The sequence below is a fragment of the Miniopterus natalensis genome, chromosome 2 (genome assembly GCF_054644295.1).
Source record: "Miniopterus natalensis isolate mMinNat1 chromosome 2, mMinNat1.hap1, whole genome shotgun sequence".
Classification (NCBI taxonomy): Eukaryota; Metazoa; Chordata; class Mammalia; order Chiroptera; family Miniopteridae; genus Miniopterus; species Miniopterus natalensis.
In genome coordinates, this window is record NC_142082.1 from 179,028,044 (window position 1) to 179,055,816 (window position 27,773).

The following is a 27,773-nucleotide window of genomic DNA, read 5'->3' on the forward strand; positions in this document are numbered from 1 at the left end:
TGAAGGAACAGAAACAAGAGGTATGAATTATCAGGGGTGGCAGCGTGCTCAGGAAACTACAAAGAGATGAGGCTAGACAGAGATGAGGATAGAAGGTCAGGCAGAAATCAAGACAGGAGGACCTGGTAGGCCAAACAAGAGAATAGACATTATCCTGAAGTCAAAGACAACCTATCACATGATTTCAAGCTCTTTCAGACGGATGAATCTGTTAACGGTCTAGAGGGTGGGCTTAAAGAGCCTGGAATAATACCTCAAGAGACAAAGGCATCTCAGCTCCATTTCCACAAACCAAAATGAGGACAAAAAGTACCATCTACGTGGTGCAACGTGTTTAACCAACAAACCTTATAAAATTTGAAACATATACATGTACCACCAAAACAGCCAGTGTACAACCGTCACCCACACTCCCAGTAGAGATCCCACAGTTTCCATGAAACGTCCACATGCCTGATGCAGATACTGTGATATTTCAGAAGTCCTTTCAGTCCTTACTTAGTGTCTCCTCCTCTAACTAGAGAGACCACATGGCCAGATCCATTTTCCTCCTCCACCCTGACTACCTGCAAATGAGGTTTCCCAGTTTAACGCACTGCTCATCTCTAGTAGTTCCCAACTCTGGCACTTAATCGAAAGTGCATGAACCACTCCAGGCTGATATAGCAGTAAGCAGGAACTCAGAGTGCTGTACAGCAGGTTAGAAGGGAGGCAAGAAATAAACATTCACTGCTGGATTCTATGACAGGCACTTTAAATAATCTCAGTTACTCATAATAGCAGCTCGTTAGAGTATGTATTAGTTATCCCAGTTCACAGATGTATAAACAGGAGTACAGATGTTAAATATCTCGCCAAAGGTCATTCAGTTGGCAAGTGGAGGAGTCGGAATACAAACCCAAATATGAGAAATTTGAAATAGTGCTTCTTTCACTATACCAAACTTCAAGTATACATGGATAACAAATGTAATTATATATTAAGGTTGGTGATAATAACAGTAATAACAATATCTCCCCTTTAAAAACTGAGAGGGAACCCACATCATATCACCTTGGATTAAGGGATCACTCAGAGAAGTCATAACTGAGTAATCACAACTGGAATCTCCGAATGCTACTAAAAAAGGTCATTCCTGAGCATTAGTGACCAAAAAATGTTCGGACTCAAATAATCAGAGCAACTTGACTCTACTCCAAAAAATGTATCAAATCCTCCATGCACTTTCCTCAGTCTCTAAGACATTTGGACAAATGTGTGGCCAATAGCTCACTTTTGTGTCCTCCCTCCCCCCTCCGCCCCCTCTCTCGTTATTTCCCAAACTATTTTCCCCACCCAAATTACAGAAAGATGTCCAGGATTCACTTGGCCTTTCTGATCCGATTTGTCCCAATCCTAGTCAAGTAGCTTTCTGCATTACCCTCCTAACTAGATCAGCGCCAGCCAATAGGTTTATTCAAGCTGATCTGTGATGGATTAGATAATGAAACCTTAACCATGTAAGCTGCCTGCTTGTACTGGGGCTGCAGGGGAGAAGAATAAGAAACCCAATACTCCTAGGGGCCGCATAAAACACCAAATGCAGCCGTCATCCCTCACTCCATCTGTTTGCCCATGCTCCAATTACTTCCATTTCCTTCCCATCATCTCTAATGCTCTTCCCTCTTGTCTCTGAAGGAAGTGCACATCTGCCCCAAAATAATATTACTATGCTTTACAAATATATCAACAAAAATTCAAACAAATCCACTCACTAAAATGACTGTCTTACTTCTACAATTAAAGCCTGACATCAAACTGACAGCCTAAAAGATATCAAACTAGTAATTCACTAGTGCAACATTCTTGTTTACATTAAGTAGTATAGTGAATTTCTTTTTCCACAGTCCTGTAATCTTCAGGCCTGTCCGCACCAGTCTGCTTTATATCAAAATGAAAGCTAAATCTCTAGTTAGCTTCTGCTGTGTTCATATGTCAGTGTGTTAGGGGGGGAAAAATGACAAGGTGGCTAGAAAATGGGAGAGAGAGTTGGGAAACAAATTCAACTCAGGCTAATTTCTTGAGTCACCCTGAAGAACAATTCTACTTTGAATTCAGACCTGAATTTCTTCTCAAAGACAGTCCCAGTTTTACATTCGCAGTCCTTTGTGAGGTTTTTAAAAAATTAGTAATGTTGATGCGACTGTGCCTCAGTTTCTGCATCTGCAATACCACTCTGGTAGTGTTATGGGCTGAAAGTCTGTGTTGCCCCAAAATTACTATGTTGAAGCCCTAGCCCATAATGTGATGGTATAGGGACTCTGGGAGATAGTTAGATTTAGATTAGATTATAAGGATAGGACCCTCATGATGGGATTAGTGCCCTTGTAAGAAGAGGAGGAGATATATCTCTCTCTCTCTCCAGGAACTCACACCAAGGAAAGGCCATGTGAGCACACAGCAACAAGGCAGCTGACTATAAGCCAGGAAGACAACCCTCACCACACAATGAGTCTGCCAGCACCCTGATCTTGGACTTCCAGCCTCCATAACTGTGAGAAATAAATTTGTTTTTTCAGCCATCATATCTACAGTATTTTGTTACAGCAGCCCGAGCAGACTAAGACAGGTAGAGGTGAAAAAATTCAACAATTTTAGTGAAATTGTTCATGATTATTAATTGGAAGGAAAGCATATTACTTTTTTTTTAACACTCACCCAAGGATATGTCCTTTATTGATTTTAGAGAGAAAGGAAGGGAGAGAGAAACATTGATCAGTTGCCTCCTGTACACACCCCAACCAGGGATCAAACCCACAACCTGGGTATGTGCGCTGACCAGGAATCAAACCTGCAACCTTTCGGTGTACTGAACGATGCACCAACTAAATGAGCTACCCGGCTAGGGCAGGAAAGCACATTACTTTTATACTCTACTCAAATGGTAGCACCATGTTTAGTTTCAGCACCAAATACCCAAATGAGGGCCCCAAGAGACATCCACCTAGGAGAAAAGAAAATCAGAAACAAGCAAATGGGAAGATAAACTATTTCAAGAAATACAGCATACACATAGCAATTATAGGCTACCTGGAACCCCTTCCCTGAGACCAGGTGAAAGTCTTCCTACTACTAGAATCAACAACTAATATGAACTGCTCACCCCATTTAGCTAAACTGGACTTATGAGTCTATGGTCAGAAGCAGTTATTAAGCCATATAGTAACTACATGCCAACATTTCACTGCTATAAAGAATTTTGCTGAAAGCTATAAGTAATAGTTAAGGTGCACCTTGCCTTATAAAGCAGCTAAGTTCCTGGAAAGTTGCACAAAAACTGAATTTTTGTTAAGTTGTTTTTATTCACCGGAACAGATAACCGGAAGAATTCATTCACCAGTATGTTCTAGAAAGCCCAATCTTCATACATATCAAAACTTGTGTAAAGTGAAATGAACCTCTGAAATCTATACAGTTAACCTTCCACCAGGTTAGAGTACAATATTGTCAAGTATACTCCCTTTAACAAGTAACTTCATTTCTCAAATCATATCCCAGTTTTCAAGTTGAAAACTGTCTCTTCCGTCCTGGCTCCATGGTTCAGGGTTCTGTTGCTATACTATTTCCAGGGTTGTGCTGACTCCTCTTCCATCCACATACACCTTCTGGATCCTGCCCTTGAAAGGACCAACCCTTTCTCTCTGCCCTTGTGAGCCTAAGGATTACAATGTAAGTAACACCAATACTCTCATGTTCTCTATGGTCCACTTTGGAAGTAATAATTTACTCCAAAAGCTTAGTGGCTGTAACTCAACAGGGTTCAGCTTTAGAATCTGCAGCTTAGAGGTGCAGCTCCATTTCATAAGCAACCTTGAGAAATTAACCCCAGTAAATAACTTTCTTCTGTAAAAAAGGATGAATCTTTTGACAATCAAAATATTGGGGAGTTTCATGAAGGTACTCTCACCCCTGAATTCCATTTTTTTCTATCCCTTAATTATTTGTTTTTAAAAAGTGAATTTCAACTTCAACCCTACAGGCACTGAGCACTTGCTATGTACCCAAAAGTGTTAGGTATTAATAATAAATACAAAGAAAATATCATTCCCATCTTCTAGAAGCTTACAGTCTCACTAAGGAAATAACACCACAACGAAGGGACTATGTGATGCATAAGTAAATATCAATAAAAAGGAGACAAGAGAGTGCCCTGGCCTGCATGGCTCAGTTGGTAGAGCATTATCCTGTGCACCAAAAGGTCATGGGTTCTATTCCCAGTCAGGACACATGCCCAGACTGCAGGCTCGATCTCTGGTGGTGTGTGTGAAGGAGACAGCCAATCAATGTTTCCCTCACATTGATGTTTCTCTCTCTCTCCCTCTTCCTTCCTCTTTCTCTCTAAAATGAACAAAAACATATTTAAAATAAATAAAGACATAAAGGAGACAAATTGCAACCTTCCCATAAAGCTTTCCTTGGCCACTTCAGCGGGAATGTCCATCTTCAGGACCCAGTGGCACAAATCCTCTGCATACTTTGGCTCTAAGTTATGCAATGCCTTTTGACATACACCTATCCTGTGGTATCTCCACTCCAGTTCCACTGAACTTACAAAAAAAATGTCATTTACATATACACTTTTTTAAACTTTTCACCCATGTTGTCTCCCCACCTGAATTGTAAGCACCAAGTACATTAAGATAAGGGAACTTGACATATTTTTTAGAAGGTAACTTAGAAATCATCCTGTATAAACACTTTATTTTACAACTAACGAAACAGAGGCCTCAAAACGAGGGATTTCCCAAAACCATACAGCTAGTTGAAGACAGGGGACTAAATCAATGATGATATGAATACCTGTGTAGCATGGTGTGTTAGAACTACAACAATGAAGATGCATACAGTGAAAAATAAACATCCACAAATACAAAGAATGAAAAAAAGATTCTCTGTGGGATAGTTCTAAGTTGCCCATTTGTACCCAAAGGACCTAATCCACTCCTTCCTCTTTATACCCCAAAGTCCCTATACACTCCTCACTTCCAAATGCTACTGTCCTTAGCCCATTTGAAGGCAACCAGCAAATAATGGGCCCCAGGAGGAAAGGGAGGAGTCTCACTGTTAACTATGATTGACAAAAACAATAAATGAATATAGACATACAGATGCACACACCAAGCAAATCACACCAGCACTAAATCCAGTCTTCCCTCCTTACCATCCAATATTAAACCCCTCACCTAAAGTCTCCCCATATTCCTCCATATTTTTTCCATGGCCCGGAGCTTTTACTTCTCACGATCCCTCTGCCTAAAAGAGTTCTAATGGAGAACAAAAGCAGGCAAACAAAAGAATTTAAAAATAAACACCAAGAGGATCACTTTACCCAAATAGACAGAAGTAACAGAGTGGCGTCTGCAAAGGAGACCCAGAAGCACACAGCAAACATGCCAGGCTTATATACAGCTCCATCTTTAACACAGGAAGTCAGGCAGAGCCTTGAAAAGCAGGAGCAGAGCACAGGAAGTTTTTGGCACTGCAGAGATTTCTAAGAGTGGTGTAATGGAGAGAGCACAGGAATAGGATAGAAAACTAGGCTTTCAGTTCTACTTTTACTACCAGCTAACTGGGTGGCCTTAGGCAAGTCACCAGTCTTCTCTGGACTTTTGATTCCTCCATCTATAAAATGAGGTGGTTAAACATTTGGGGTCTTGAATCCACTCCAAAAAAATAATAACTATTGACTCTCTCCCACCAAAAAGTGCACGTAAACTATTTTGCATAAGAATCTTCCAAGTCTATCCTGGTTAAGAACCCCTGGAAAAGATGTCTCTGGTCCCTTCTAACATTCTGATTCTAAGAGAATTAGGCAGATGTCTAAACAATTGCTGGGATGTAAGCCCCCCACCACTTCAGAGCAAGTAATTTCTGAACAGACACCAAATCCTAAAACCTATGAAGGTTTCATGTTCTTCCACAAATTACGGTCAACTGACATCACTACATTTCCCATTCCCTACCCAATTCAACCAGCTTATCCTGAGTCCACAACTCAGAATCCAGCCTTCTAACAGCCCTGCACATTTTCTTTTATATCCCAGAACACTAAAGAGCTAGTCAATACCCTAGCTACATAAGATGCAACTGGAAAAGTACAGGAGGGACATGTCCAGGTCTCTCTTCAGACCCATTAGCAAGCGCCACAAAGTTAATGTGACTGAGCACCACGCTGTCCCCACAACACTGCCAAAGTCCTCGTACTTCTCACGCTCCTTGTGATTTAACCCACAATCGAAGCCACATCCCCTTGAGGCTCTCGAGGAGTTTTCTCGCTTTCCAGTCCACTCCTTTATATGCCACTCCCTTCCCCATCCCAGTGTGTCAAGGACTGCCCAAAAGGTAGCCTTCATGGGATGGTTCCCGCCACTGTCCCCTCGTCCTCGACTCAGTCCAGTGGCTCTCTGGGCAGCAGACCCAGGATCTCCTGGCTTCCACTCCACACCAAGGAACTGAGGAGAGGTCTGAAGAAATGGAATCCATCTCAACCATGTTCGATTCCCCCAAAAGAAACTATGGACGTGCCGTGTCCCCTCAGGAATCAGGACCCTCGTGGACACACCAGGGTCCTCCTGTCCCCTTCGCCTCCAAGCCGGAGCTCGCCCTACCTTTCAACCAGGCCCCGACCGGCCCCTCCCACTTCCAAACCAGGATCCCTGGAGTCCTCCCCGCGCCAAGCCCGGGCCGCCCTCCCGGCCCCGCGCCGCACCCCCGCCGTAACGGGGCGCCCGTCCCGCGCCGTCACCTGCATCCCGCCGCCGTCGTCGTCGGCCGCCGCCTCCTCGGTGCGCGGCCGCTTGCTGAGGCCGGGCTCGGCTCCGTCTCCTCCCCCTCCGGGCACCGGCAGCTCCAGCTCCGACTCCCGCTTCATCCCCCGGGCAGCGGCGCCGGGCCCGAGCTGAAGCGGCTGCTGCGGCTGGGCGCCTTCCGCCATCCGCCCGCGCCCCCCTCGCCTTCGGGAGCCGGGCGACCCGCGACAGGCCACCTCCCCCTGGGCCTCGGCCCCCGACAGTCGCGACAGGCGGGCGCGCGCCTGCCCCCGCCCCCGCGTGCGTGCGTGCGTGCGCGCGCGCGCGGGCCCAGCGCCCCTCGGCCACTGGCGCTCGGCGCTCGCCGGGTCCTCGGCTCCGCGCGGCTGGCGAGTCGCGACCGACACTCGCTCGCGCCCTGACGCGCACACGCGACCTCCGGCCTGGCCTGGCCCGCCGCGCGCCCCGCCTCTCGCGCTCACGGAGCTCGCCCGCCGGCCCGCGCCCGCTGCCTCACACTGTCCCTCACAACACGCCGGGCCGAGGGAGGAAGGGGGCGGTCCGGGCTCCCGAGGTGTGGGGAGGGGTGTTTATTTGGGGGAGGAGTGGCTCGAGGCAGGAACGAGCTGACTGGCCGGGATCCTCCGACCCGCCACTGTGGCAGCACCGGGAAGGCGGGGAGAGAGAAAGGAGGAGGGAGGGACCGGGATCTGGGACTCCAGCCCGCGCGGGAGGCTGTGGCGGGGGTGGGGCGGAGAGGGCGGGGCGGTGGTGGCGACGGAGCCTGCGGAGGGGGCGGGGCCAACGCCCCTCGGCAATCTCCGCCTCCTCCTCTCCGGGTGTCCGAGGGAGGCCGGGAAGAGGTCGGGAAAGTTCGGGAATCTTCGGCACCGGCGAGGGATGGTCCTGGAGGAACTGCGAGGCTGGAATTCCAGCCAGCGCAGAGGGGGCGGAGTCTGCTTCCCTTAAGGGCGGGGCCACAGCCTGGGGTGGGCGGAGCTTGAGAGGCCCAAGGGCTGGGTTAGTTCCAGGCGAGGGAAGGGCGCTTTGCCTGCTCCCTCTCCCGCCGAAGAACGGGGATCCGTCTCCAGACGGAAGGTCTAGGAAAGCAATCACTTCATGGCTCTCCCCAATGCTGAAAGCTTTTACTCTAATCGTCATCATAATTATTATCACATCCCTGATCATCTTACTAGCTGGTGTCCTTTCTAGTTTGCACAGTGCGTTCACAGACCCGTTTTGAAGCTGATGGTATAGACAGAGCATATACCAGGAACCACTTCACACTGATGCTAAAAAGTGTCAGAACCTGATCTCAGGGGACCAGATCATATTCTCTTTTTCTATACCTTGCTGCCTGTGTAACACTTTATTTCTTATCAAGTTTGTGCAATTAGAGATATTTGTGCAATACCTTCTTTCTCCTAAGAGACTGTAAGGACCAAGAGGGCATCTATTTTCTCTGGGTTCCCTATTGTGGCCTATGTGTTGCAGGGATACAATGATGTTGCATGAACGGACTGGATTTTACTTAAACAAGTTACTTCATCTCTCTTTGGGCGCATGATCCATCATTTGTAAAGTGAGGAGATGGTTTAGATCAGTGGTTTGCAACCAGGGGCAATTTTGCCCCTTCCCCACTCCCCCAGGACATCTGGAGACATTTTTTGTTGTTACAACAGGAGGTGCTGCTGGCTGGCATCTAGTGGGTAGAGGCCAGGTATGTTGTTCACCATCCTGTGGTGAACAGGACAGTCCTCACAACAGTTGTCCAGCCAAAAATATCAATAGTGCTAAGGTTAAGAAACCCTGAGTTAGATGATTTATACAATTATTTTCAGATGGGTCTGTGATTTGACCTTGGGACTTGGATTTAATCTGGCTAGCGCTGGAACAGTACAATGATAAAGATCCTTGCTTTGGAGTCAGACCAACCCAGGTTTGAATCCAGGCCTTAGCACCTATTGCCCATGTGATGTCATACCAGTGATCACTTAAGAATTTCTATACAGAAGGAGTTTAGGGCCTGCAGACTGATTAGAAGGGAAGACTGAAGGACTTGTCTTGAAGGCTAATTTTCATAACAAGCGCATATTTTTTACTTGGGCTGTGTCATAGATCAATGAAAATAGCCAAATTTTAGCTCTGCCACTTACAAGTCATGATGCCTTGTGAATTTACTTAGCCTTTCTATGCCTCAGTTTCTTCATCTGAAAATTAGGATAATAATAGTACCTTCCTGAAAGGACTATTGTGAGGATTCAATGAGTCATCACATATTAAGAACTTTGAACAGATTGGCCTATGATACACAGTCAATAAATGTTAGCTATTATTATTTTTACCATTATCATTTTATTCACATTTTAAATGAGAGAGAAAAATGTTCATTGTTAAGATCAAAGAATATCATCACTACTATTGGATTTTTTTAATTACATAAGGTAGCTTGGGTGGGGCCACTACTGATTAAGATGGGCAGACAAAGTTCCCCAAGTCACCCTTTGATGCAGCCACTATGTTGGGCAAGTCTTTTATTTTCACTAAGCCTTACATTCCTTGCTTGTAAAATAATAATGGTCACAGTGTTGTTTCAAAAATTAAATGAAATAAAGTAAAGCACTTAGCGCCTAACATATAGTAACTGCTTCATAAGTGATTAAGTCAATATTTATTATCTAATACTGCTACTTGGGCCATCAAGTTGGAAGTCCAAGTGCCTGCAAGCTTGTTCTTGAGCTGAATTAGACAGTCTCAATCAGGGCTCTCCAGTTGGGAGTACCCCATAGCAGATGGGGCTTAATCCTGGGCAACTGAGCACAAGCATTATGACTTTGAAGAGAAATCAGATTTTTCTGGTGGCCTGTGGAACAACGACTTTTTTTTTTTAACCTAGGGACATCAGTGGTTGATTGTCTGAAAAATTTACTTAAATAAACTGATATCTGAAGAATTCTTCTCCTCTCTCTACCTGCTTTGCCAAAATACTGGAATCTAAATGATGCTAGGTCCTTCCTGAACTGCTCCATGACCCAGCAAGAAATGAGATTTGGGATCAGGTCTGGTTGTGACTCAAATTATTGTTTATTCAAGTATTTCCCTAAGAAATAGAGCAGTGAGGTATAGAAATGTTTGACTAACCAGGCAGAACAAAGAGAAATTGGATCTTAGCCTGTAAACAAACGTTAAGCATTTGGGGGAAAGGGGACAGAAGAGAAGCCTATAAATAGTTGAAGAAGCCAAATTGTGCCCGTGGCGGCACAAAGATTAGGACCATTTCTTTCATGTGCATCTGCAGTTACCTCTGTGAGAACAGATGGTTATAAAATATTACAGGGGAAGAAGACAATTAAAGAATATTTTCCTAGAAAGAATTTCAGCTGCAGAAACTACTGAAGTTCTAACATGTATCATTTATCTATTCGACCAACTATGAGCAAGAGTCTGGGATACCAAGAAGAATGAAATTAATTCCTGATACTAAGGAGTTCTCAGCCTGGGGAAGAAAGGATGAACAAATAAAAAGACAATTACAGTGCATCCTGGTGAGGTCATCGCTCACAGTGGTCAAGAACGGGGACTCTGGTGTCACACAGACATGGGTTTGAGTCTGACTTGGCCTTATATTTGACCTTGGACAAAATCCTTAGCATCTCGAAGGCCCAGTGCTTCACTTGTGTGGCAAACACTGGTAATTCCCAACCCAATATCTACTGTCCTCTTAGTCCTTACCAGCAGACCCACAATTTTGTTCAGGGCAGAACTCTACATAGCTTTAAAGAGAGAGGGGGAAAAAGAATTCTCAGGCTCCCTGACAGCTAAGGGTGGCCACAGAACACGGTTCTGGCTAGCGAGATGTAGGTAGGGGATAGCATCACTTCCCAATCATAAGACAAAACCACAAAAAGAAAAGAGTCTTTGCCCTTCATCCATTGCCCTTTGATCTTCACCCTTCCTCCTGCCTAGAATGCAGATTGGAAAAACAGCATCTATCTTGTCTCCACAGTAACAAAAGCTACACACTAAGAATGCTATTATGCAGCCACCATACCAGCCTTAGCGCCTCTACCTCAAATTTATTGTTGTTTGAGCAAAATAAGTTCCATTTGGTTAAGTCACCATGGACAGGTTTCTACATGCAGCCAAACTGAACTCTTAGCTGATAAAATCTGTAAACTGAGGACAATAATAGTATCTCCCCCTAGGGTTCTCTTGAGCATTAAATAATGCATGTAGAGCACTTAGCATAACACCTGGCTCATAGACACACTCAATATGGTAACATAGACCTTTTTACTACTGTTATCACTCTTATTATCCTTATTAATAAGATTATTATATGTGCCAAAAGCTATAGGAGCATATAGGAAGACGTCACTCCCCCTGCCTGGGGAAGACAGGACAGGCTTCACTGAGAATGTTATGTTTGATCTGGGTCTTTAAAAATGAAGAAGAGTTTCCCAGGATATGGTTTCTACTGAACAGTGAGCTAATTCTTGTGTGCCTGCAAGCGCTTGGGAGGAGTTCAGCACCAGCACTGTTCACCAGGAGAAAAGATACAGCACTGGCCTTGGGGTCAAAGGATCAGGAATGGAGTTAGGACCAGCTGTGGTCCTCAAATTGAGGCAGAGAGGTAAGTGGGTGTCTGAGCACCTAGCCACAGGGTTATTGTGGGGTCATAGGAGATAACAGATCTTATGAAAGATCTATTCATACACCATGTATTGTTAACCCAGTACTCTGGTTACCTGACAGCCATCAGACAACCTGGTGGTGTAAATCTCTGTGTGTTTTTAACCAGTCTTTTTAGTTTTATTTTTTAATATATTTTATACATTTTTTATTGATTTCAGAGATAGGAAGGGGAAGAGAGAAATAGAAACATCAATAATGAGAATCATTGATCAGCTGCCTCCTGCACACCCCCTACTGGGGGTGGAGCCGGCAACCCAGGCACGTGTCCTGACCTGGAACAGAACCGTGATCTCCTCGTTCATGGGTTGATGCGCAACAACAGGGCACAGGTGAAATCTCCGTATTTTATAAGCTCTTTCAGAACATGAACGCTTTCTTAATCCCTTACTTGATTTTTGTGTCCCTAGAACCGAGCACAGAGCTTGACACAAAATATGTGGTAATTCCAACAACCCTAAAAATATTCAAAAACGCAGCCTGAGACCTCACACCCCCCCTGGACCAACAGATAAAGACCCAGAGCGGAGCAGATGAGCTTAGCATGCTCTCTTCACCATGCACTCCTCTAAACAAAGAAGGCAGAGTGCTCAGGGCGAGGGCCCTTCGCCCAAATTTATCATCCCTCTAGTGAGAGAGAGAGAAGAGTAGATATAAACAGAAGACAGCATTTTCTACTCCAAAGCTTTCTTTTCCCAAAAAGAAAGGCAGAGGATACCCCTGATAATTCATGAGCCAGAGAAAGTGGTCGCAGTTCCTGCCACGCGGCTGGCCGATCCAGGAGCCGATACAAAGCCTAATGAGAAACTGAGTTCAGCAAACGGGGCCCACGTGATGTTTAAGCCTCATTAGTGCTATGAAGCCAGCCTCTCCGCACAGACCCGCTATTGGCTTGACCACACTCCCCTACCTCCCTCTGCTCATGGCATTATTGAACCTGGCTTTTTCCTATGGGCCAGAACCTTGCCAAGCCTTTTGCCCTTCACATAATGTGTTTGTCTGGTTTCTATTTCTGTCGTTTGATGAAGGATGATAGCAGGGTATTGAGTTGTTGTGTTTCATTTAGTGCAGTTACCGCCCTCACCCTATCCCCTACCCCACCCTGCTCTCAAGTCGAGTTTTCATTGTCTGTTTTGTGCCTCCTCCTAGGTTTTTATTGTTTCCTTACAGAGTGGGGGAGGCATTTTATTTTAATTATTTTATTTTATTTTCAGGGTCTTGGCATACATAAGCTCATGTATTCATCTTTTCTGCAAAGAATTACTGTGTTTTGAAGTTGGAAATGACTGCAGAGGGAAGCCAGCGAGGGAAGCCTGCTGGCCAGCGAGGTTCAGATGTTCACGGAGCCCCTAATATGAACCAGGCCCTGAACTAGGTGCTTTTTTTGCACTTATTCCCCACAGCACATCCTTGAGGTAGGCAGTGTTACATCTCATTTTACATATTAGAAAACTGAGCCCTGGAGAGGTGAAACGACAGACTCAAGGTCACACAGAATGGTTACTAACAAAGGAACTCCTATCCCCCACTCCAAGTCCACTGCCTCTTCCATGCTTCACCATGCTCTGTGGACTTTTTAGGGTGTTTTAGTTTGGGTGGGTACAAGTCTCCTAAGAAAGAGGGAACAAAACAAGTTAAATTTCTTGTTCTCTGAAGCAATTTAACTACCCTGATCCTGCATTCATCTGGGGCCTAAGCTCCTGGACCTTTGTTGTATCATGGCATTGGGTCTTCATTATCCCAGCCAGCACCTGCTCAGGTGTCTTCCTCTGGGTGCCAGTCTGGTTGTCGTATCGATCCCAATTGGCCTCCACTAAGCTGTCCAGTCTGCTCCTAAGTCATTGATTCATGCATAGTACAGCTTGCCCAGGGCCCCTCCAGGAAAGACTCTGTCTTATGGACTTCACAACTCTGTCAAGGGCCTGGGAAAACTCTGGCTGCTCCCACACTACTCAAGGGCCTTATGAATCTCTGAGAGGCAGTCTCCGACCCCTGCTATGCAGATACACTAAAGAGGCCTCCCTACTCCTCAAACCCTTGCTGGAGGGGAACACTGTAAATGTCCCCCCTGCCAGGACCTCCAGTGGGAGGTGAGCACAGATCTCCTCTTTCCAGATACCATACCTTCCTGCAACTGTTTCTCCCTCTCCCCCAAAGTCTCCATCTAGAAGGAGGCAGGGGACAGGGGTCTGCCAGAGGCCCCATGAGAGCCCCCATGAGGCTCCAGCTCTTGCTTTCTCTCTCTCATTATCTCTCTCTCTCTCTCTCTCTCTCTCTCTCATTCTCTCTCTCTCTCTCTCTCTCCACCTCTTGCCACTTGCCACATTTGCCTCATCTGGGGGGAGGGGGCAAGACTGGTCCTAACTGATACTGATTTTGGCAAAAATCTCTAAATTTTGTAGGGCATGGATATGGTGACCAGAGTCATGCAGGGTTGAGCCCTTGGTAGTTAAAAAACCAGGGTTTTGAAACACAGAGACTTTCCTCTCAAGCCATATGTTTCAAAGTCTACTTGGTCATTCAAAAGCTCAAGCCCACTCTTCTCCCTATATTTCCACTGTAACAGCTTTAATCCTGAAAGGAAGGGAGAGTGGGAGAGTGGAAGACACCTGGGAGAGGGGGAAGACAGAACATAAATTAATATTCTGTGGCAAAGATTATCTCTGTACCATTTCCTCCTCCTGCAAATACAGGGGGACAGTTCTCAGCCTCCTTGGCAGTCAGAATGGGGATGTGTGACAACATTCTAGCAATGGGATGTAGGTAAAAGTGATAGAGATCACTTACAGGCCTGGCTCCCAAAATGTCCCTGCCAATCTTCCAGCTCTCTCACCACCCTCCACCCCTCCGCACCACCCCTGCCACCCCAAAGCAGCTATGGAGACCATGAGCTAAAGACAGTAACATCACAAGAGGAAGGGAGCCAGGATGCCCAAGTCATCCATTGGAGAGCTGTAGTAGAAGCTGCATGAAAAGCCGCCCCTCCTCTGGACAGACTATGATGTGATCAGGAAATGAAACTTCATTGTGTTAAGTCACTGAGGTTTGGGGGGGGGGGCGGGGAATGTCGTTACCGCAGTTTATATTACTTATTCTGACTGATAAAATACCTAAATATTGTTCCCCCTCATAATCAATGCACAAAAGATCAGAGATTGGGAACCAGAAGCTTGACCATTTAATTAAAATTCAATTTGAGTAAAATCGAAGGTGTATAGAATGATAGCAATTCCAAGAAAATACTAAGGATTACCTTTGGACAATATTCAAAGCCTGACGCTGAAGGAGAGGGATAGGGGGAAAGCAGGAATGATACCCCAAATCCCTTCTTCCAGCCAGCCTGGCACAATACCTGGCATATCGAGATGCTTAATAAGTAATGACTGACTGTATGAAAATCCATTAACCCATCAACTCTGGTTAAACCCAGGACATTTACTTTTTTTTTTAATTCTACTTTCAAATATTTGTTATTCATAATCCCCTCTAATCTATACTCACTGTTACAGCCTTGTTTCCAGATATTAAATACCTACTTTCAATAACTTTTTAAAGATTTCCAATGTATCTTAATGTTTAATTATGCTATATTTAAATGAGCAGCAAATTGCTTAAATGACAAATTGATTTTGAAATAATTCTGCATTATAGCAATTGTGATGGTTATTCATCATTCCATTCTTTTTGGGTGACTCTGCCAAAAGGGGACAGTTTCATTCGATTCCAGTCTGTTTGGTTGTAAATATCCATGAACAACACAGAAAGTGGTTCTACTGGCTAGTACAGCATTACCATATTTGTCATGAAAATCTGGGAGCTTCTGTAGCTCTGCCTTGCCCTAATTTGCTGAATGCTTTGAATCTTGAGGCTTCTTAGTATATTTCTAGCCGAGGGGAGCATCATGAAGGTGTTATGAAATTGCAGTTGATTGCAGTTGCTGATCTATTTCCTTGTAAAGAGACAGTTCTAGAGGCTGGAAAGGCCAAGAACTAGGTGCTGATGAGAGCCCTGTTCCTGGCTTGAGACTACTGCCTCCTCACTGTGTCCTCACATGTCAGAGAGAAAGGGAGAGAAGAGGAGAGAAGGGGAGGGGAGGGGAGGATATTTACTATTTTAGGTTTTATGGGGAGGAGCAAAGGAGGTAGAGATAAAAATTTTTAAAAAGAGAGAGAAGAGAAAGAAAGTAGGGACAAGTGCAAAGGCAAGGTGGAAATGATTTTCCAGAAGCATTTACCTTTACCCATGCCCACTTCTGTGACGTAAAACAGGGCTTATCAGCCAGAGCCCTCAGTAATTTTGCTTTTTACATGCTCACAGCATACAAAAGTAAGATTACAATTCCTGTTTATTATTGATAGTAACACACAAAATGAAGCTGAGCACAGAAAATGCCACAATGAGAGGCAGGTGGAAGCTAATAAGTTGGAAAAAGCCTTTTTATCCCTAAGACTTGTAATCATGCAAAAAGACTTGTGGGGTTTGAAGGAGCTCAATAAATACCACTTTTCTTTCCTATCAAGTCAGGAACCGATTTAAAGACAGACACAAGAAACAGGGAGCCTGGCTGGAGTGGCTCAAAGGTTGAGGGTTGACCTATGAACCAGTAGGTCACCGTTCAGTTACGTCAGGGCACATGCCCGGGTTGCAGGCTAGATCCTCAGTAGGGGGCGTGCAGGAGGCAGCTGATCAATGACTCTCATCATTCATGTTTCTAGCTCTCTCCCTCTCCCTTCTTTTCTCTGAAATCAATAAAAACATTTTTCTAAAAAAAGAGACAAAGAGCCCTAGCTGGTTTGGCTCAGTGGTTAGAGTGTCGGCTGGTGGACTGAAGGGTCCTGGGTTCAGTTCTGGCCAAGGGCAGGTACCTCGGTTGGGGGCTCAATGCCCAGCCCCAGTTGGCTTGTGAGTGGGAGGCAGCCAACTGATGTGTCTCTCTTGCATCAATGTTTCTCTCTTTCTCTCTCTCCACCTTTCACTCTCTCTGAAAAGCAAGGGAAAAACTATCCCCGGGTGAGGGTTAAAAAAACAAAAAAAGAGAGACAGAGAGAGGAAATCAAAATGTTTGATTTATTACTGATAAACACTAGGTTGAGTGTGAAACCAATTGGATAGGCTATGAGGCTCCACTCTTGAATTGACCAACTCAACTGCCAAGGCGCTAGCCTAGCTAGAAAACTGCCGATTGCCCCCAACACAGACAAGCTTGGTACTACATGGCAGAGAGCTCTCTAGAAATGCCCCTCTCAGAGTCAAGCAGAGGTGGAGAAAGAGTGAGAAAGGAACGAAGCCAACTCACATCCAGTTCTTCTTCCCAAACCACCAATCAGATAAATCGCCTGTTCTAACCATGAGCTAAGGTATGTGGCAAAAGCAAACACCTGCAAATTCTCAGTGGCTATCAGCCACAAAGACTTCTTGTTTACGTATCCAGTGTGGGTTGGTATATGTCGCCTTCACTCTGGGACCCAGGCAGATGGGCTGGTTTATAACTTGGTCGCTACATGCATACCTCATTTTATTGCGCTTCGCTTTATTGTGCTTCACAGATGCTATATTTTTTTACAAATTGAAGGTTTGTGCCAACCCTGCACCAAGCAAATCTAAGGTGCCATTTTTCCAACAGCATTTGCTCGCTTTGTGTCTTCGTGTCACATTTTGGTAATTCTCACAACATTTCAAACTTTCTCATTATTATTATATGTGTTATGGTGATCTGTGATCAGTGATCTCTGATATTACTACTGTAATTGTTTTGGAGCACATGAACCAAGCCCATATGACAGTGAACTTAATTCATAAATGTTGTGTATATTCTGACTGCTCTGATGACGAGCCATTCATTCCCCTGTCCCTCTCTCTCTCACTCTGGCCTCCATATTCCATGAGACACAATAATATTGAGATTAGGCCAATTAATAACCCGACATGGTCTCTAAGCATTCAAGTGAAAGGAAGAATCGCACATCTCAAACTTTAAATCAAAAGCTAGAACTAATTAAGTTTAATGAGGGAGGTATGTTGAAAACCAAGAAGGTACGTTGAAAACCAAAAGCTAGGCCTCTTGAGCCAAACAGCCAAGTTGTGAATGCAAAGGAAAAGTTCTTAAAGGAAATTAAAAGTGCTAATCCAGTGAACACACAAATGATAAGAAAGCAAAACAAGCCTTATTGCCGATATGGAGAAAGCTTTAGTGGTCTGGATAGCAGATCCATTAGCCACACTATTCTCTTAAGCCAAAGCCTAATCCACAGCAAGGCCTTAACTCTTTTTTTTTTAATATATCTTTATTGATTTCAGAGAGAGGAAAGGCGAGGGAGAGAGAGAGCTAGAAACATCAATGATGAGAGAGTCATTGATTGGCTGCAGCCCACAACCCGGGCATGTGCCCTGACCGGGAATCGAACCCTGATCGCTTGGATCCTAGGTCGATGCTTAACCGCTGAGCCACGCCCGGCCGGGCAAGGCCTTAACTCTTAAAATCTATGAAGGCTAAGGGAAACTGCAAAAGAAAAGTTTGAAGCTAACAAAGGCTCAAGAAAAGAAGCCGCCTCCATACCATAAAAGTGCAAGGTGAAGAAGCAGCGAGTGCTGATGTAAAAGGTGCATCGGGTTCTCCAGAAGACCTGGCTAAGATAATTAATGAAGGTGGCTGCACTAAACAACAGTTTTTTAATTAGGTGAAGTAGCCTTATATTGGAAGAAGATGCCATCTAGAACTTTCACAGCTAGAGAGGAGAAGTCAATGTCTGGCTTCATTTTCAGAAGACAGGCTGACTCTCTTTTCAGAAGCTAATACAGCTGGTGACTTTAAGTTGAAGCCAATGTTCATTTACCATTCTGAAAACCCTAGAGCCCTTAAGAACTAAAAGCTGCTCTGCCTGTGCTCTATAAATGGAACAACAAAGTCTGGATAACAGCTCATGGTTTACTAAATATATTAAGCCCACTGTTGAGACCTATGGCTCAGGAAAAAACATTCCTTTCAAAGTATTACTGCTCATGGACAATGCACCTGGTCATCCAAGAGCTCTGAGGGAGATGTACAAGATTGATGTCGTTCTCATGTTTGCTGACACAGCATTCATTCTACTGTCCATGGATCAAGGAGTAATTTCAACTTCCAAGTCTTAATATTAAAGAAAGTCATTTCATAAGGCTAAAGCTGCCATAGTTGGATCTGGGCAAAGTGAATTGAAAAACTCTGGAAAGGATTCACCATGTAGATACCATTAAGAACATTTGTGATTCATGAAAAGAAGTCAAAATATCAACATTAACAATTTGGAAGAAGCCCTTATGGATGACTTTGAGGGCTTCAGGACTTCAGTGATGGAAGTAACATCAAAGGTGAAAATAGCAAAAGAACTAGAATTATAAGTGGAGCCTGGAGATGTGACTGAATTGCTGCAATCTTATAAAACTTTAATGGATAAGAAGTTTCTTATGGATGAGCAAATAAAGTTGTTTCTTTCTGTTTTTAAATATGTTTTTATTGATTTCAGAGAGAGGAAGGACAAGGGAGAGAGAAATAGAAACATCAGTGATGAGAGAGTCATTAATCGGCTGCCTCCTGCATGCCCCCTACTGGGGATCGAGCCTGAAACCCCGGCATGTGCCCTGACTGGAATCAAACTAGTGACCTCCTGGTTCATGGGTTGATGCTCAACCACTGAGCCACACTGGCAAGGCAGAAAGTGGTTTCTTGAGATAAAATCTACTGCTAGTAAAGATCTGTGAAAGTTGTTGAAATAGCAACAAAGGATTTAAAATATTACATAAACTTAGTTGAGAAAGCAGTGGCAGGTTTTGATAGGATTGACTCAGTTCTGAAAGAAGTTCTGCTTTGGGTAAAATGCTATCAAATAGCATTGCATACTACAGAGTAGTTGTTCAAGAAAGGAAGGGTCTATCAATGCAGCAAACTTCATGGCTGTCTCGTTTTAAGCCAACCCAGCCTTTAGCAAATACCACCCTGATCAGTCAGCAGCCATCAACATGGAGGCAACACCCCCTACCAGCAAAAAAAGTTGACTCGTTGAAGGCTCAGATGATGGTTAGATTTTCTTTTAGCAAAAAAGCATTTTAAATTAAGATATGTACATTTTTTAGACATAATGCTTTTGTACACTTAGTAGACTTCAGTATAGCGTAAACATAACTTTATATATACTGGGAAACCAAAAAATTTGTATGACTTGCTTTATTGTGAAATTCACTTTATTGCATTGGTCTGCAACGAACCTGCATTATCTCTGAGGTATGTCTGGGCCGGTTTGTGGCAGAAGGAAAAGAGGGAGGGTGATGGACCACATAATGGAAGAGACACACCTGTATACTCCTCTTATTCCATGGGCCAAAACAAGTTACATGTCCAAGCCTGCCCTCAATGGGGTGGAGATGTTTAATCCTCCTGAAGGGAGAGGCAACGGATGTAATAATACAATCTACTACAGTCCTTCTCCCAAGGGGAAAATAAAAACACGGGATTCACGTTTCCCCATCTGTACCCAGAAGTAGCAGGTGCTGCTGTTGCCACATGAAAATCCCCTTGGCCTATTGTGGAAGTCATTCATGCATTCTGCAGACAATTCCCACACATTCCACACATGTCACCTGTTTCCTAACTTGGACACCGGCCAGAGGACTTTCTTTGGCTGCAGAAGCATGCTTGACCATAGAGCCAAGGGTTTCAGGAACACCCCCAGGGGCATCCCTTGACCAAGGAGGGCCAGAAGTTGCTGTATAAATCCCCCACCTTCCTCACCTCTCAGTAGAACAGCTTTGAGATATTTCTACACAGTCTCTCAGAGGACCCCCAATGGGAGTGAGCCCCAGTTGCCCACAATGGTAACTGGCTCATAAATGTACCATTTCTTTTCTTTTCTTCCTCCCCCACTATGCTTCCTGGGATCACAACCCAAATAAAACACTGCGCTCAAATCCCTGGGTCAGGGTCTGTTTTATTTTGTTTGTTTTTTTTAAAATATATCTTTATTGATTTCAGAGAGAGGAAGGGAGAGGGAGAAAGAGAGAGAAACATCAATGATGAGAGAGTCATTGATCGGCTGCCTCCTGCATGCCCCCTGCTGGGGATCGACCCCGAAACTTGGGCATGTGCCCTGACCGGGAATTGAACTGCGATCTCCTGGATCCTAGGTCCATGCTCAACTGCTGAGCCACGCCAGCCAGGCCAGGGTCTGTTTTGAAGAAACCCAACTACAACGGGATGAAGCCTCTCCTGTCAAAGACCTGCTTCCTGGGCCCTCCTCACCCTCCAGCAACCTTTCTTCTGCCTACTCAGGCCCACAGCACAGAACAGACAGTGTGGGTGCAAAATTCATCTTAAACAATCACTAACACCTTCCTTCCGGCTGAAACTGGCATCTCTTAGTAATCTGCCTAAATGACCAACACAAATGGCAGGAGCAGAGGCACTGCTATGTGCTCTCTAGGCCTTTTAGAAAACATGAAGTTGCTCCTTTGGCCACATACACGCAAACCTACAAGACAGGCGATGTTGTCAACATCAAGGGAATGGGCCCTATTCAAAAGGAACGTCCTCCAAATATTCCCATGGCAAACTGGGAAGAGTCCCCAAGGTTGCCCAGCACACCGTTGACGTTGTACTAAACAAACAATTTAAGGGCAAGATTCTTGCCAAGAGATGAGATGTATACATGGGGCATATTTAAGAACCCTAAGAGCTGAGATAGCTCCCTGAAATGTATGGAGGACAAGGGTCGGAAAAAGAAGAAAGCCAAAGAGAAAGGCACTTGGGTTCAACTGAGGCGCAAGCTTGCTTAACCCAGAGAAGCACACTTTGTGAGAACCAACGGAAAGGACTTTGAGCCCCTGGGACCCGTTCCCTGGTAATTCCTGGAATCATAGGGATAAAAATGAATGAATGAATGAATGAATGAATGACCTCTGGCTTTAAAAAAGAAAAGTAAATAAAATAGCTAACATTTATATACTAAGCACCTTCTTATACTGAATCTCACTTTAATTCTCCAACTAACCATGTGAGGTTGGTATCACTATCATCCCCATCTCTTGGATGAGCAAACTGAGGCCCCGAGAGGAGTCTTCTCCAGGCACCGACTCTGGCCATCCAGTGCCGGCCCCCCTAGCACTTGTGGGGAGGCTTCTGGCTTCCGGTCAAACCACCTTGACTTTGGGCCATCTCAGCTGGTGTTAGCCGGTCGCTGCCGTAGACATCTTGGTGCCTCTTTCTTCCCAGCCTGTAATTTAGGATTTGTAACTGTCCCCTTGTACGCATTGTCATGCCTCATCCACAGCTCACTCACATTCAACAAATGCAGGGCGACTCCTAAGAAGCAGGATTGAGGTGGGCACTCACGGAGCTTGCTGCCGGGTGAGGAGGGGAACGAGCGCCTGATAGTGGCAAGTGCTGCTCGGGGTCAGGAGGCCGTGGTGGGTTTGAGGAGCAGCCGGTGGCGACTTCTGTTTTTTTCATTGTTTTGGTTTTCTTTCTTTTTTGTTTGTTGTTTTTGTTTGGTTGGGGGTGCTATTTTTCATTGGGAGACCAGGAAAGGCTTCTTCTCTGAGAGGGTCACTTTTATTTATTTTTAATCCTCACAAGAGGATATTTTTTCCATTGCTTTTCAGAAAGAGAAGGGAGAGAGAGAGAGAGAGAGAGAGAGAAACATGGATGTGAGAGAGGCACATGGATTGGTTGTCTCTGCACGCACCCCAACCAAGGCCTGGGCTGAGCCTGCATCCGAGGTTCGTGCCCTTGGTCGGAATCGAATCTGGGGCCCTCCAGTCCACGGGCCGACTCTCTAACCACCGGGCCAAACCGGCCAGGGCTCGGCGAGGGTCACTTTCGAGCTAAGCGCTGAACGACAAGAAGACGCCAGCCCCGGAAAGATGTGGGGAAAGAGCATCCCCCAGAGAGAGCAGCCTACGGGAGGGGCCTCAGGGAGCACTGGCCTGAGGCGAGCCTAGAGGGCCCTAGTAAGGACGCTGCCCCGGGGCGCTCCGGGGAGGCCGGCCACCCTGGGGTCCTGCGCTTGGAGGAGTCAGTAGGAGGGGGGTGGGCTCCGGGCTTGATTTCCGCCACAGCCCCTCCTCACTCCCTCACCATTGCAGCTTATTCTCTCTCAGCGCTGCTTGGAATCTGGAATCCCCCCCCCCAACCGCGGTGAAATGAACTGCTCCTCCAGGACCCCATCGCAGCACATCCAGGCCGCGTGGCCCTGGGACTCCGTCAGCTCTCTGCCTCCCTCCGGCACCAGGAGCTCCGTGGGGGCTGGACTCTCTATCTACCTGCCTGTCTCTCTATCTATCTCTATCTCTGTCTCTGTCTCTGTCTCTCTATCTCTATATCTATCTATCTCTATCTCTATCTCTACCTCTGTCTGTCTCTGTCTCTGTCTCTTCCCCTCACCGCCCCCTCTCCAGCCTTCAGGAAGGCACAGAGCACACAGTAGGTGTGTCAGAAACGCTAAGTGAAGAACCCCTTCCAGGCCCCTGGGCACATGAACCTCGCTGGGTGACACCTTCCCCATGCCGCCGTCCTCCGGCCCCCAGCGTGCACCCCAGCTGCCAGCAGCCCAGCCACGCCCGGGACCGACCGCTGGGCCTCGTTACCTGCCTCCCCTCCAGCGGCCGTCCAGGGCGGCAAACCCAACGCCCACCGGCCCGGGCGGCCAAGGCAACGGGACGCCGATGGCAAACTAATTTTCATGTCACGCTGGAAATTTGGATTTCTGTGTGAAATCTTCAGATGTTTACATGCTAACAGTTAATTGTTTGGAAAAGCTAAATCAGCCCTCAAGGGTAGCGATCTCATTTTGTTCCTAAGGGTATTCTCAGTATCTCACACAAGAAACCACAAATTACACTTGCTCAACAGGCACTTGTTGAATAAATGAAACAAACGCTATGGAATTAATTAGATCACCTCTTCTCTTCGAAGTCCACCTAGGCCTTAGACTGTTGTCATCATTTGGCGTAGCCAGAATTGGATCCCCAGTGACATGTAGGGTGGACTCGGTTTCCTTCGTCACGTCACGCAGTGGCATTCCAGTTTGTTTTCTTTATTGCTCCACTATCCCAAATGACTCCCATGGCCCTGGGGTTGTCTGGGCAGAAGATCAAGTGGCTCCAAAGCAGGCCAATTTCCACAGGTGGCTCAGCTGGGCTCACACGCTAATCAGACAAACCTCTTATGACTAATTGCTCAGAATCCAGAAATGCTGCACCAACATTAGCACTAGAAGCACTCAGCCTGCAGTCCCACAGCCCCAACTAGCAGAGGAAGAAAGGACTTGGAAAGTGACCCGCCCAGGGTCACCTGATCCTCGGGCCGAGTCTTCTCTCCTCACTGCTTTCTTCGGCTCTGCTCAGAAGGGAGCCACAGGTCCTCATCTCGCACCATGTCTAAGGCCGTGCCCAATCTTTGTGACAAACACCCAAATGTGTCCCGAAGCCCTGCAGGCCGGTTCACAGCGCGGCCGGCCAGGGACTCTCCTCGGGCTAACACCAGGACGGCTGCCATGAGGGGTCCTGGGAGGCGCAGAGGGCGGCTGGGAGCCGTGAGCCAAAGGGAGGCAGCGGGTTCCTCCCCGCCTTTGCGCCACCAATGGCAGCTGGCAGGGGGTTTCTATCGCAGTCCGTATTTGTTGAGCAGTGGGCACCGTGTGTTGGGCATTGTTCCAAACAGCGGATCTCAAAGCAGAATCCCGGGTACTCCTGGGGCCCCCCAAGGCCCTTTCAGAGGGTTAAAAATGTGTTTGCAACAATACTGTTATTTACCTTTTTCGCGCTCCCCCTCTCGTGAGTATACACTGGAGTTTTCCGGGGGCTACATGACATGATAGCTTAGAGAATGTGTGTTTGTGATTCTTGTGTTTTGACAATTTCCCAGTTTTAATTTCAAATATGGTAAACATCAATAGAGACAACCCACATAAGAGTTTTTTTGAAGTCTTCAACAATATTTAAAAGCACGAAAGGGGTCTTGAAATAAAAAATTTTGAGATCCACTATTCTGAGGATATAAGAAGCTAATAAATACTATACTATGAAAAAAGAAAGAGCAGAGCAGGGTAGGGGGAGCTGAAGGGCCTGAGGCAGGGAAGCAGGTGATGGGGGGGTAAGCCGGGGGTGGGGGTGGGGGCAGCTTGCTTTTTTAAAAAATTTATCTTTATTGTTGAACAGCTTGTGTACGAGTTGGCCTAATTGAGAAATAAACCAACAGATCAAATATATCTCTGAGTTGCCATTTAACATGCCCTCATTTATCCTAAATTTAAATGTTTTATTGTAAATCCTAAATATATAAGAATCTATCATTATGTGTTACCATTTTTAAAAATTAGTTAAGAAAAAAGAATATTTCTGGTAGCTTTAAAATTGCACTGTGAGCCCCTCCAAAGCAGCACTCTTCTCACAAACATAAGCCCTATTCTGATTTCTGAGTTAAGTTTTCCTTTGCACCTTTTTGCAGTTTACCATCTGCAAATACATACGTGTGTATACATAAATGATATATTGGTTAGTTTTGAATAAGCAAGAAACACGCTCAAACCATTGTAAGAAAGGGGCAATATTGCTCTTAATAGATTTTTCTCTCCCAGTAGAAAATGAACTGGACAGACTGGGGGCTCCTAGTCTGTTTACAAGAGCTGCTTCCCTGGAAGTCAGTGGCATTATCAGGGCATCTGAAAGGGGGGCAGAAATACCTTCATGGGGAGAAGGCTATTCTGTATTGTCTTTGCTTGTTTTCCGTTTTGCCTTCCAGCGCATGACCCATCTCTAGGTCTTGGGAGTGGGTCAAAGCTGAACACATCAAGAGCTGAAACAAATGCAGGGCATCCTGGGGAGAGCAGGAGCTCCATGGGCACCTGGTCAAGGTGAGTCAGATCTAGGGAAGAATCAGAGCTCCACTTATCTGGGCACTCTCTTCCTAGAGCCAGGGTGCTGGCGATAATGCCAAAAACATGTCTGTCTGTCTCTATGCCAAGTCCCAGGTCGCCCTCTGAACCGTTGGAACTGGTTACCCTGAGTCTGGGGCACGACTGTCACTCTCTCCGGTTTAGTGATTTACCCTCTTTGTTTAGGTGGAACTTGTCCTCCAGTGGCTGGCTGAGGGAGGCTGCGCAGGAAAGTATTTTGGGATCTTGGATGTCTAAAAATGTTTTTGTCAAACCTTCATAGCCATCTGATACCTTCACTGAGAGTAGAATTCTAGATTCAAGATTATTTTCATTGACTTTTAAATGCACTGGGACATCTTCTGGCCCGCGGTGTTGCTATGAGAAGTCTGAAGCTGTTCCGATTTTTTTTCTCTTTCTGGAATATTGTAGGATCTTCCTTCTTTTCCTCAGTGTTCTAATATTTCAGTAAGGTGCCTTGATTTGGGTCTATTTTTATCCATCACGCTGGCACTTGGCCCTTTCAGTGTGTTCTGCAGAACCTCTTGAGTTTCCCATCAGTGATAGCCTCCCCTCCCTTTTCTCTGTTTTCTTCTGGAGCCCCTATTATTCTGATGTTTGAGCTCCTGATCTGGGCTCCCATTTATTCTTTTTTCCTACTTTAAATTGCTTTGTCTTTTTGTGATTTTTAAAAAAATGTTTTTATTGATTTCAGAGAAAGGAAGGAGAGAGAGAGAGAGAAAAAAACATCAATGATGAGAGAGTCATTGATCAGTTGCCTCCTGCACACCCCTCACTGGGGATCGAGCCCTGAAACCCCAGAAACCCCGGCATGCGCCCTGACCGGGAATCGAACCTCGATCTCCTGGTTCATAGGTCGATGCTCAACCACTGAGCCACGCCAGCTGAGTGTCTTTTTGTGATTAAGATGTTTCCTCAACAGGATCTTCCAACTTTTTGACTGATTATTTTTATTTCAACTATCATATCTTTCATTTCTAAATCTTCGAATGTTTTCTAGTGGTATTCTGTTTTCGTTTCAGTTTAGACATGCACTGCTCTTTTCTTATCTCTCTGAAGACAATGCGTTTTTAAAAGCTTCCTGCGTGGTATCTGTGTCCTCCAGGTTGCTTTTACCCTGTTTGTTTTGGTCTCTCTTCTACGGTCAAGGTTTTCCTCAGATATGAGGTGTTCCTTGGCTCTACGGACAACGAAAAACTAAAAAGCTAACTGGAAGCTTTTAGAGCCTGGGGGGCTGTCCGCTTGGAGCTTCCAAATAGGGTTGTCTGGGGGCCTACTTGGGAAGCCCAGGCTGTCAGTGTTTTTAAATCTTTCCTTGAAGCCAGACGTCTTCTAAGCCCCTCCCTGGAAGGCAGGGTTTGGTTGCCAGAGCTCCAGGAACCGGGCTGCGGGGTGGGGTAGGAGGAGTGGAGGGGCGGTGCTCCCACATTCGGCATTAAAACACATATGGTTCCTTTATGCCCGTCTCCTGTGCAATGCCCACGTCCTCAGCTGTGCTTGGCATCCCCCACCCAGAGAAGCTCCGCGTCACCCTCTCGGAGAACCTTCCAGACTTCTCCCTGCTCGGGGAGGATCAGTTGCAAGGGCGAGTGGGGAGTGCGGAGTGGGAGAGGGGATCTAGGGCCTGTTGCTTCCTAACAGCTCGGCCATGGTTCTAGCTTAGCACCCCCTGCGCCCTTCACTCCCCGAGGCCCGGGCTGTGAGCTCTTTGTCCTGGCCGCGCGGGCTGTAAATCCCGCGTGTGCTCAGCCCTTCCCTGGCTGCCTCGGACGCAGCTTTCCCAGGCCCGCCCACTGAGCTACCCCGTCATTCTCCTCCTGTGGCTGTGGTTTCCCATCCTGTTTTCTCAACATTGTGGGTTTATTATGTTTTTCAAAAAGCCCTCTTCCAGAAGTTTTTGCGGTTTCAGGGAGGAGCAAAATTAGACACATATATTTAATCTGTCACTATAAGCTGAATACTACCCTAAAATTCTGAGATCCAATCTGCTTCTGAAATTCCAGCTGCTCTGCTGGAATCTGGGAATGCAGATGTGTTTGGGACGTGGTGCCCATCCTCACGGATATCCGTTAAGCAGAAGAGATGGACATATTCAAGGGAACGGAATACAGGTCCACAATCCTTGAGGGTCAAGTGGGTCTTGGATTTCAGAATTTATCCGATTGTAGAAAGATAATACGGGACACATACCATTATTCTCATAGCACACCCACAGGGCCTGCAGCAACACATGGGAATGAAACACATTTATATTGCTGCAGTGAAACAGTAAGTAGGCTAAAAAAAAAAAGACTATAAATAGCCTAGCGTCCATTCAGGGCAAGTTTTAAAACCAAACGATTTAACAAACCAAGTCCAGTTTCAGCTTGGG

General features: G+C 45.8%; 1 protein-coding gene and 1 pseudogene across 21 annotated transcripts in view; both read right to left on the reverse strand.

Annotated features, from left to right (window-relative positions):
* The window catches only part of RBFOX2 (RNA binding fox-1 homolog 2), a 249,361-nt gene extending 242,294 nt beyond the window's left edge, over positions 1-7,067 (reverse strand). For 17 of the 21 annotated variants that reach the window (XM_087814898.1, XM_087814906.1, XM_087814902.1 and 14 more), the window contains exon 1: positions 6,785-6,988. In XM_087814898.1, the coding sequence (XP_087671024.1) occupies positions 6,785-6,973 (189 nt within the window). In that variant the 5' untranslated portion in view covers positions 6,974-6,988. Of the gene's footprint in view, positions 1-5,368; positions 6,241-6,784 lie in introns of those variants that run through there. The other 4 variants (XM_087814900.1, XM_087814901.1, XM_087814903.1 and 1 more) reach the window with 4 other exon arrangements.
* Positions 7,068-15,143: 8,076 nt separating this feature from the next.
* LOC107545136 (cytochrome c oxidase subunit 7B2, mitochondrial-like) lies at positions 15,144-15,383 on the reverse strand (annotated as a pseudogene).
* Positions 15,384-27,773: the final 12,390 nt, after the last annotated feature.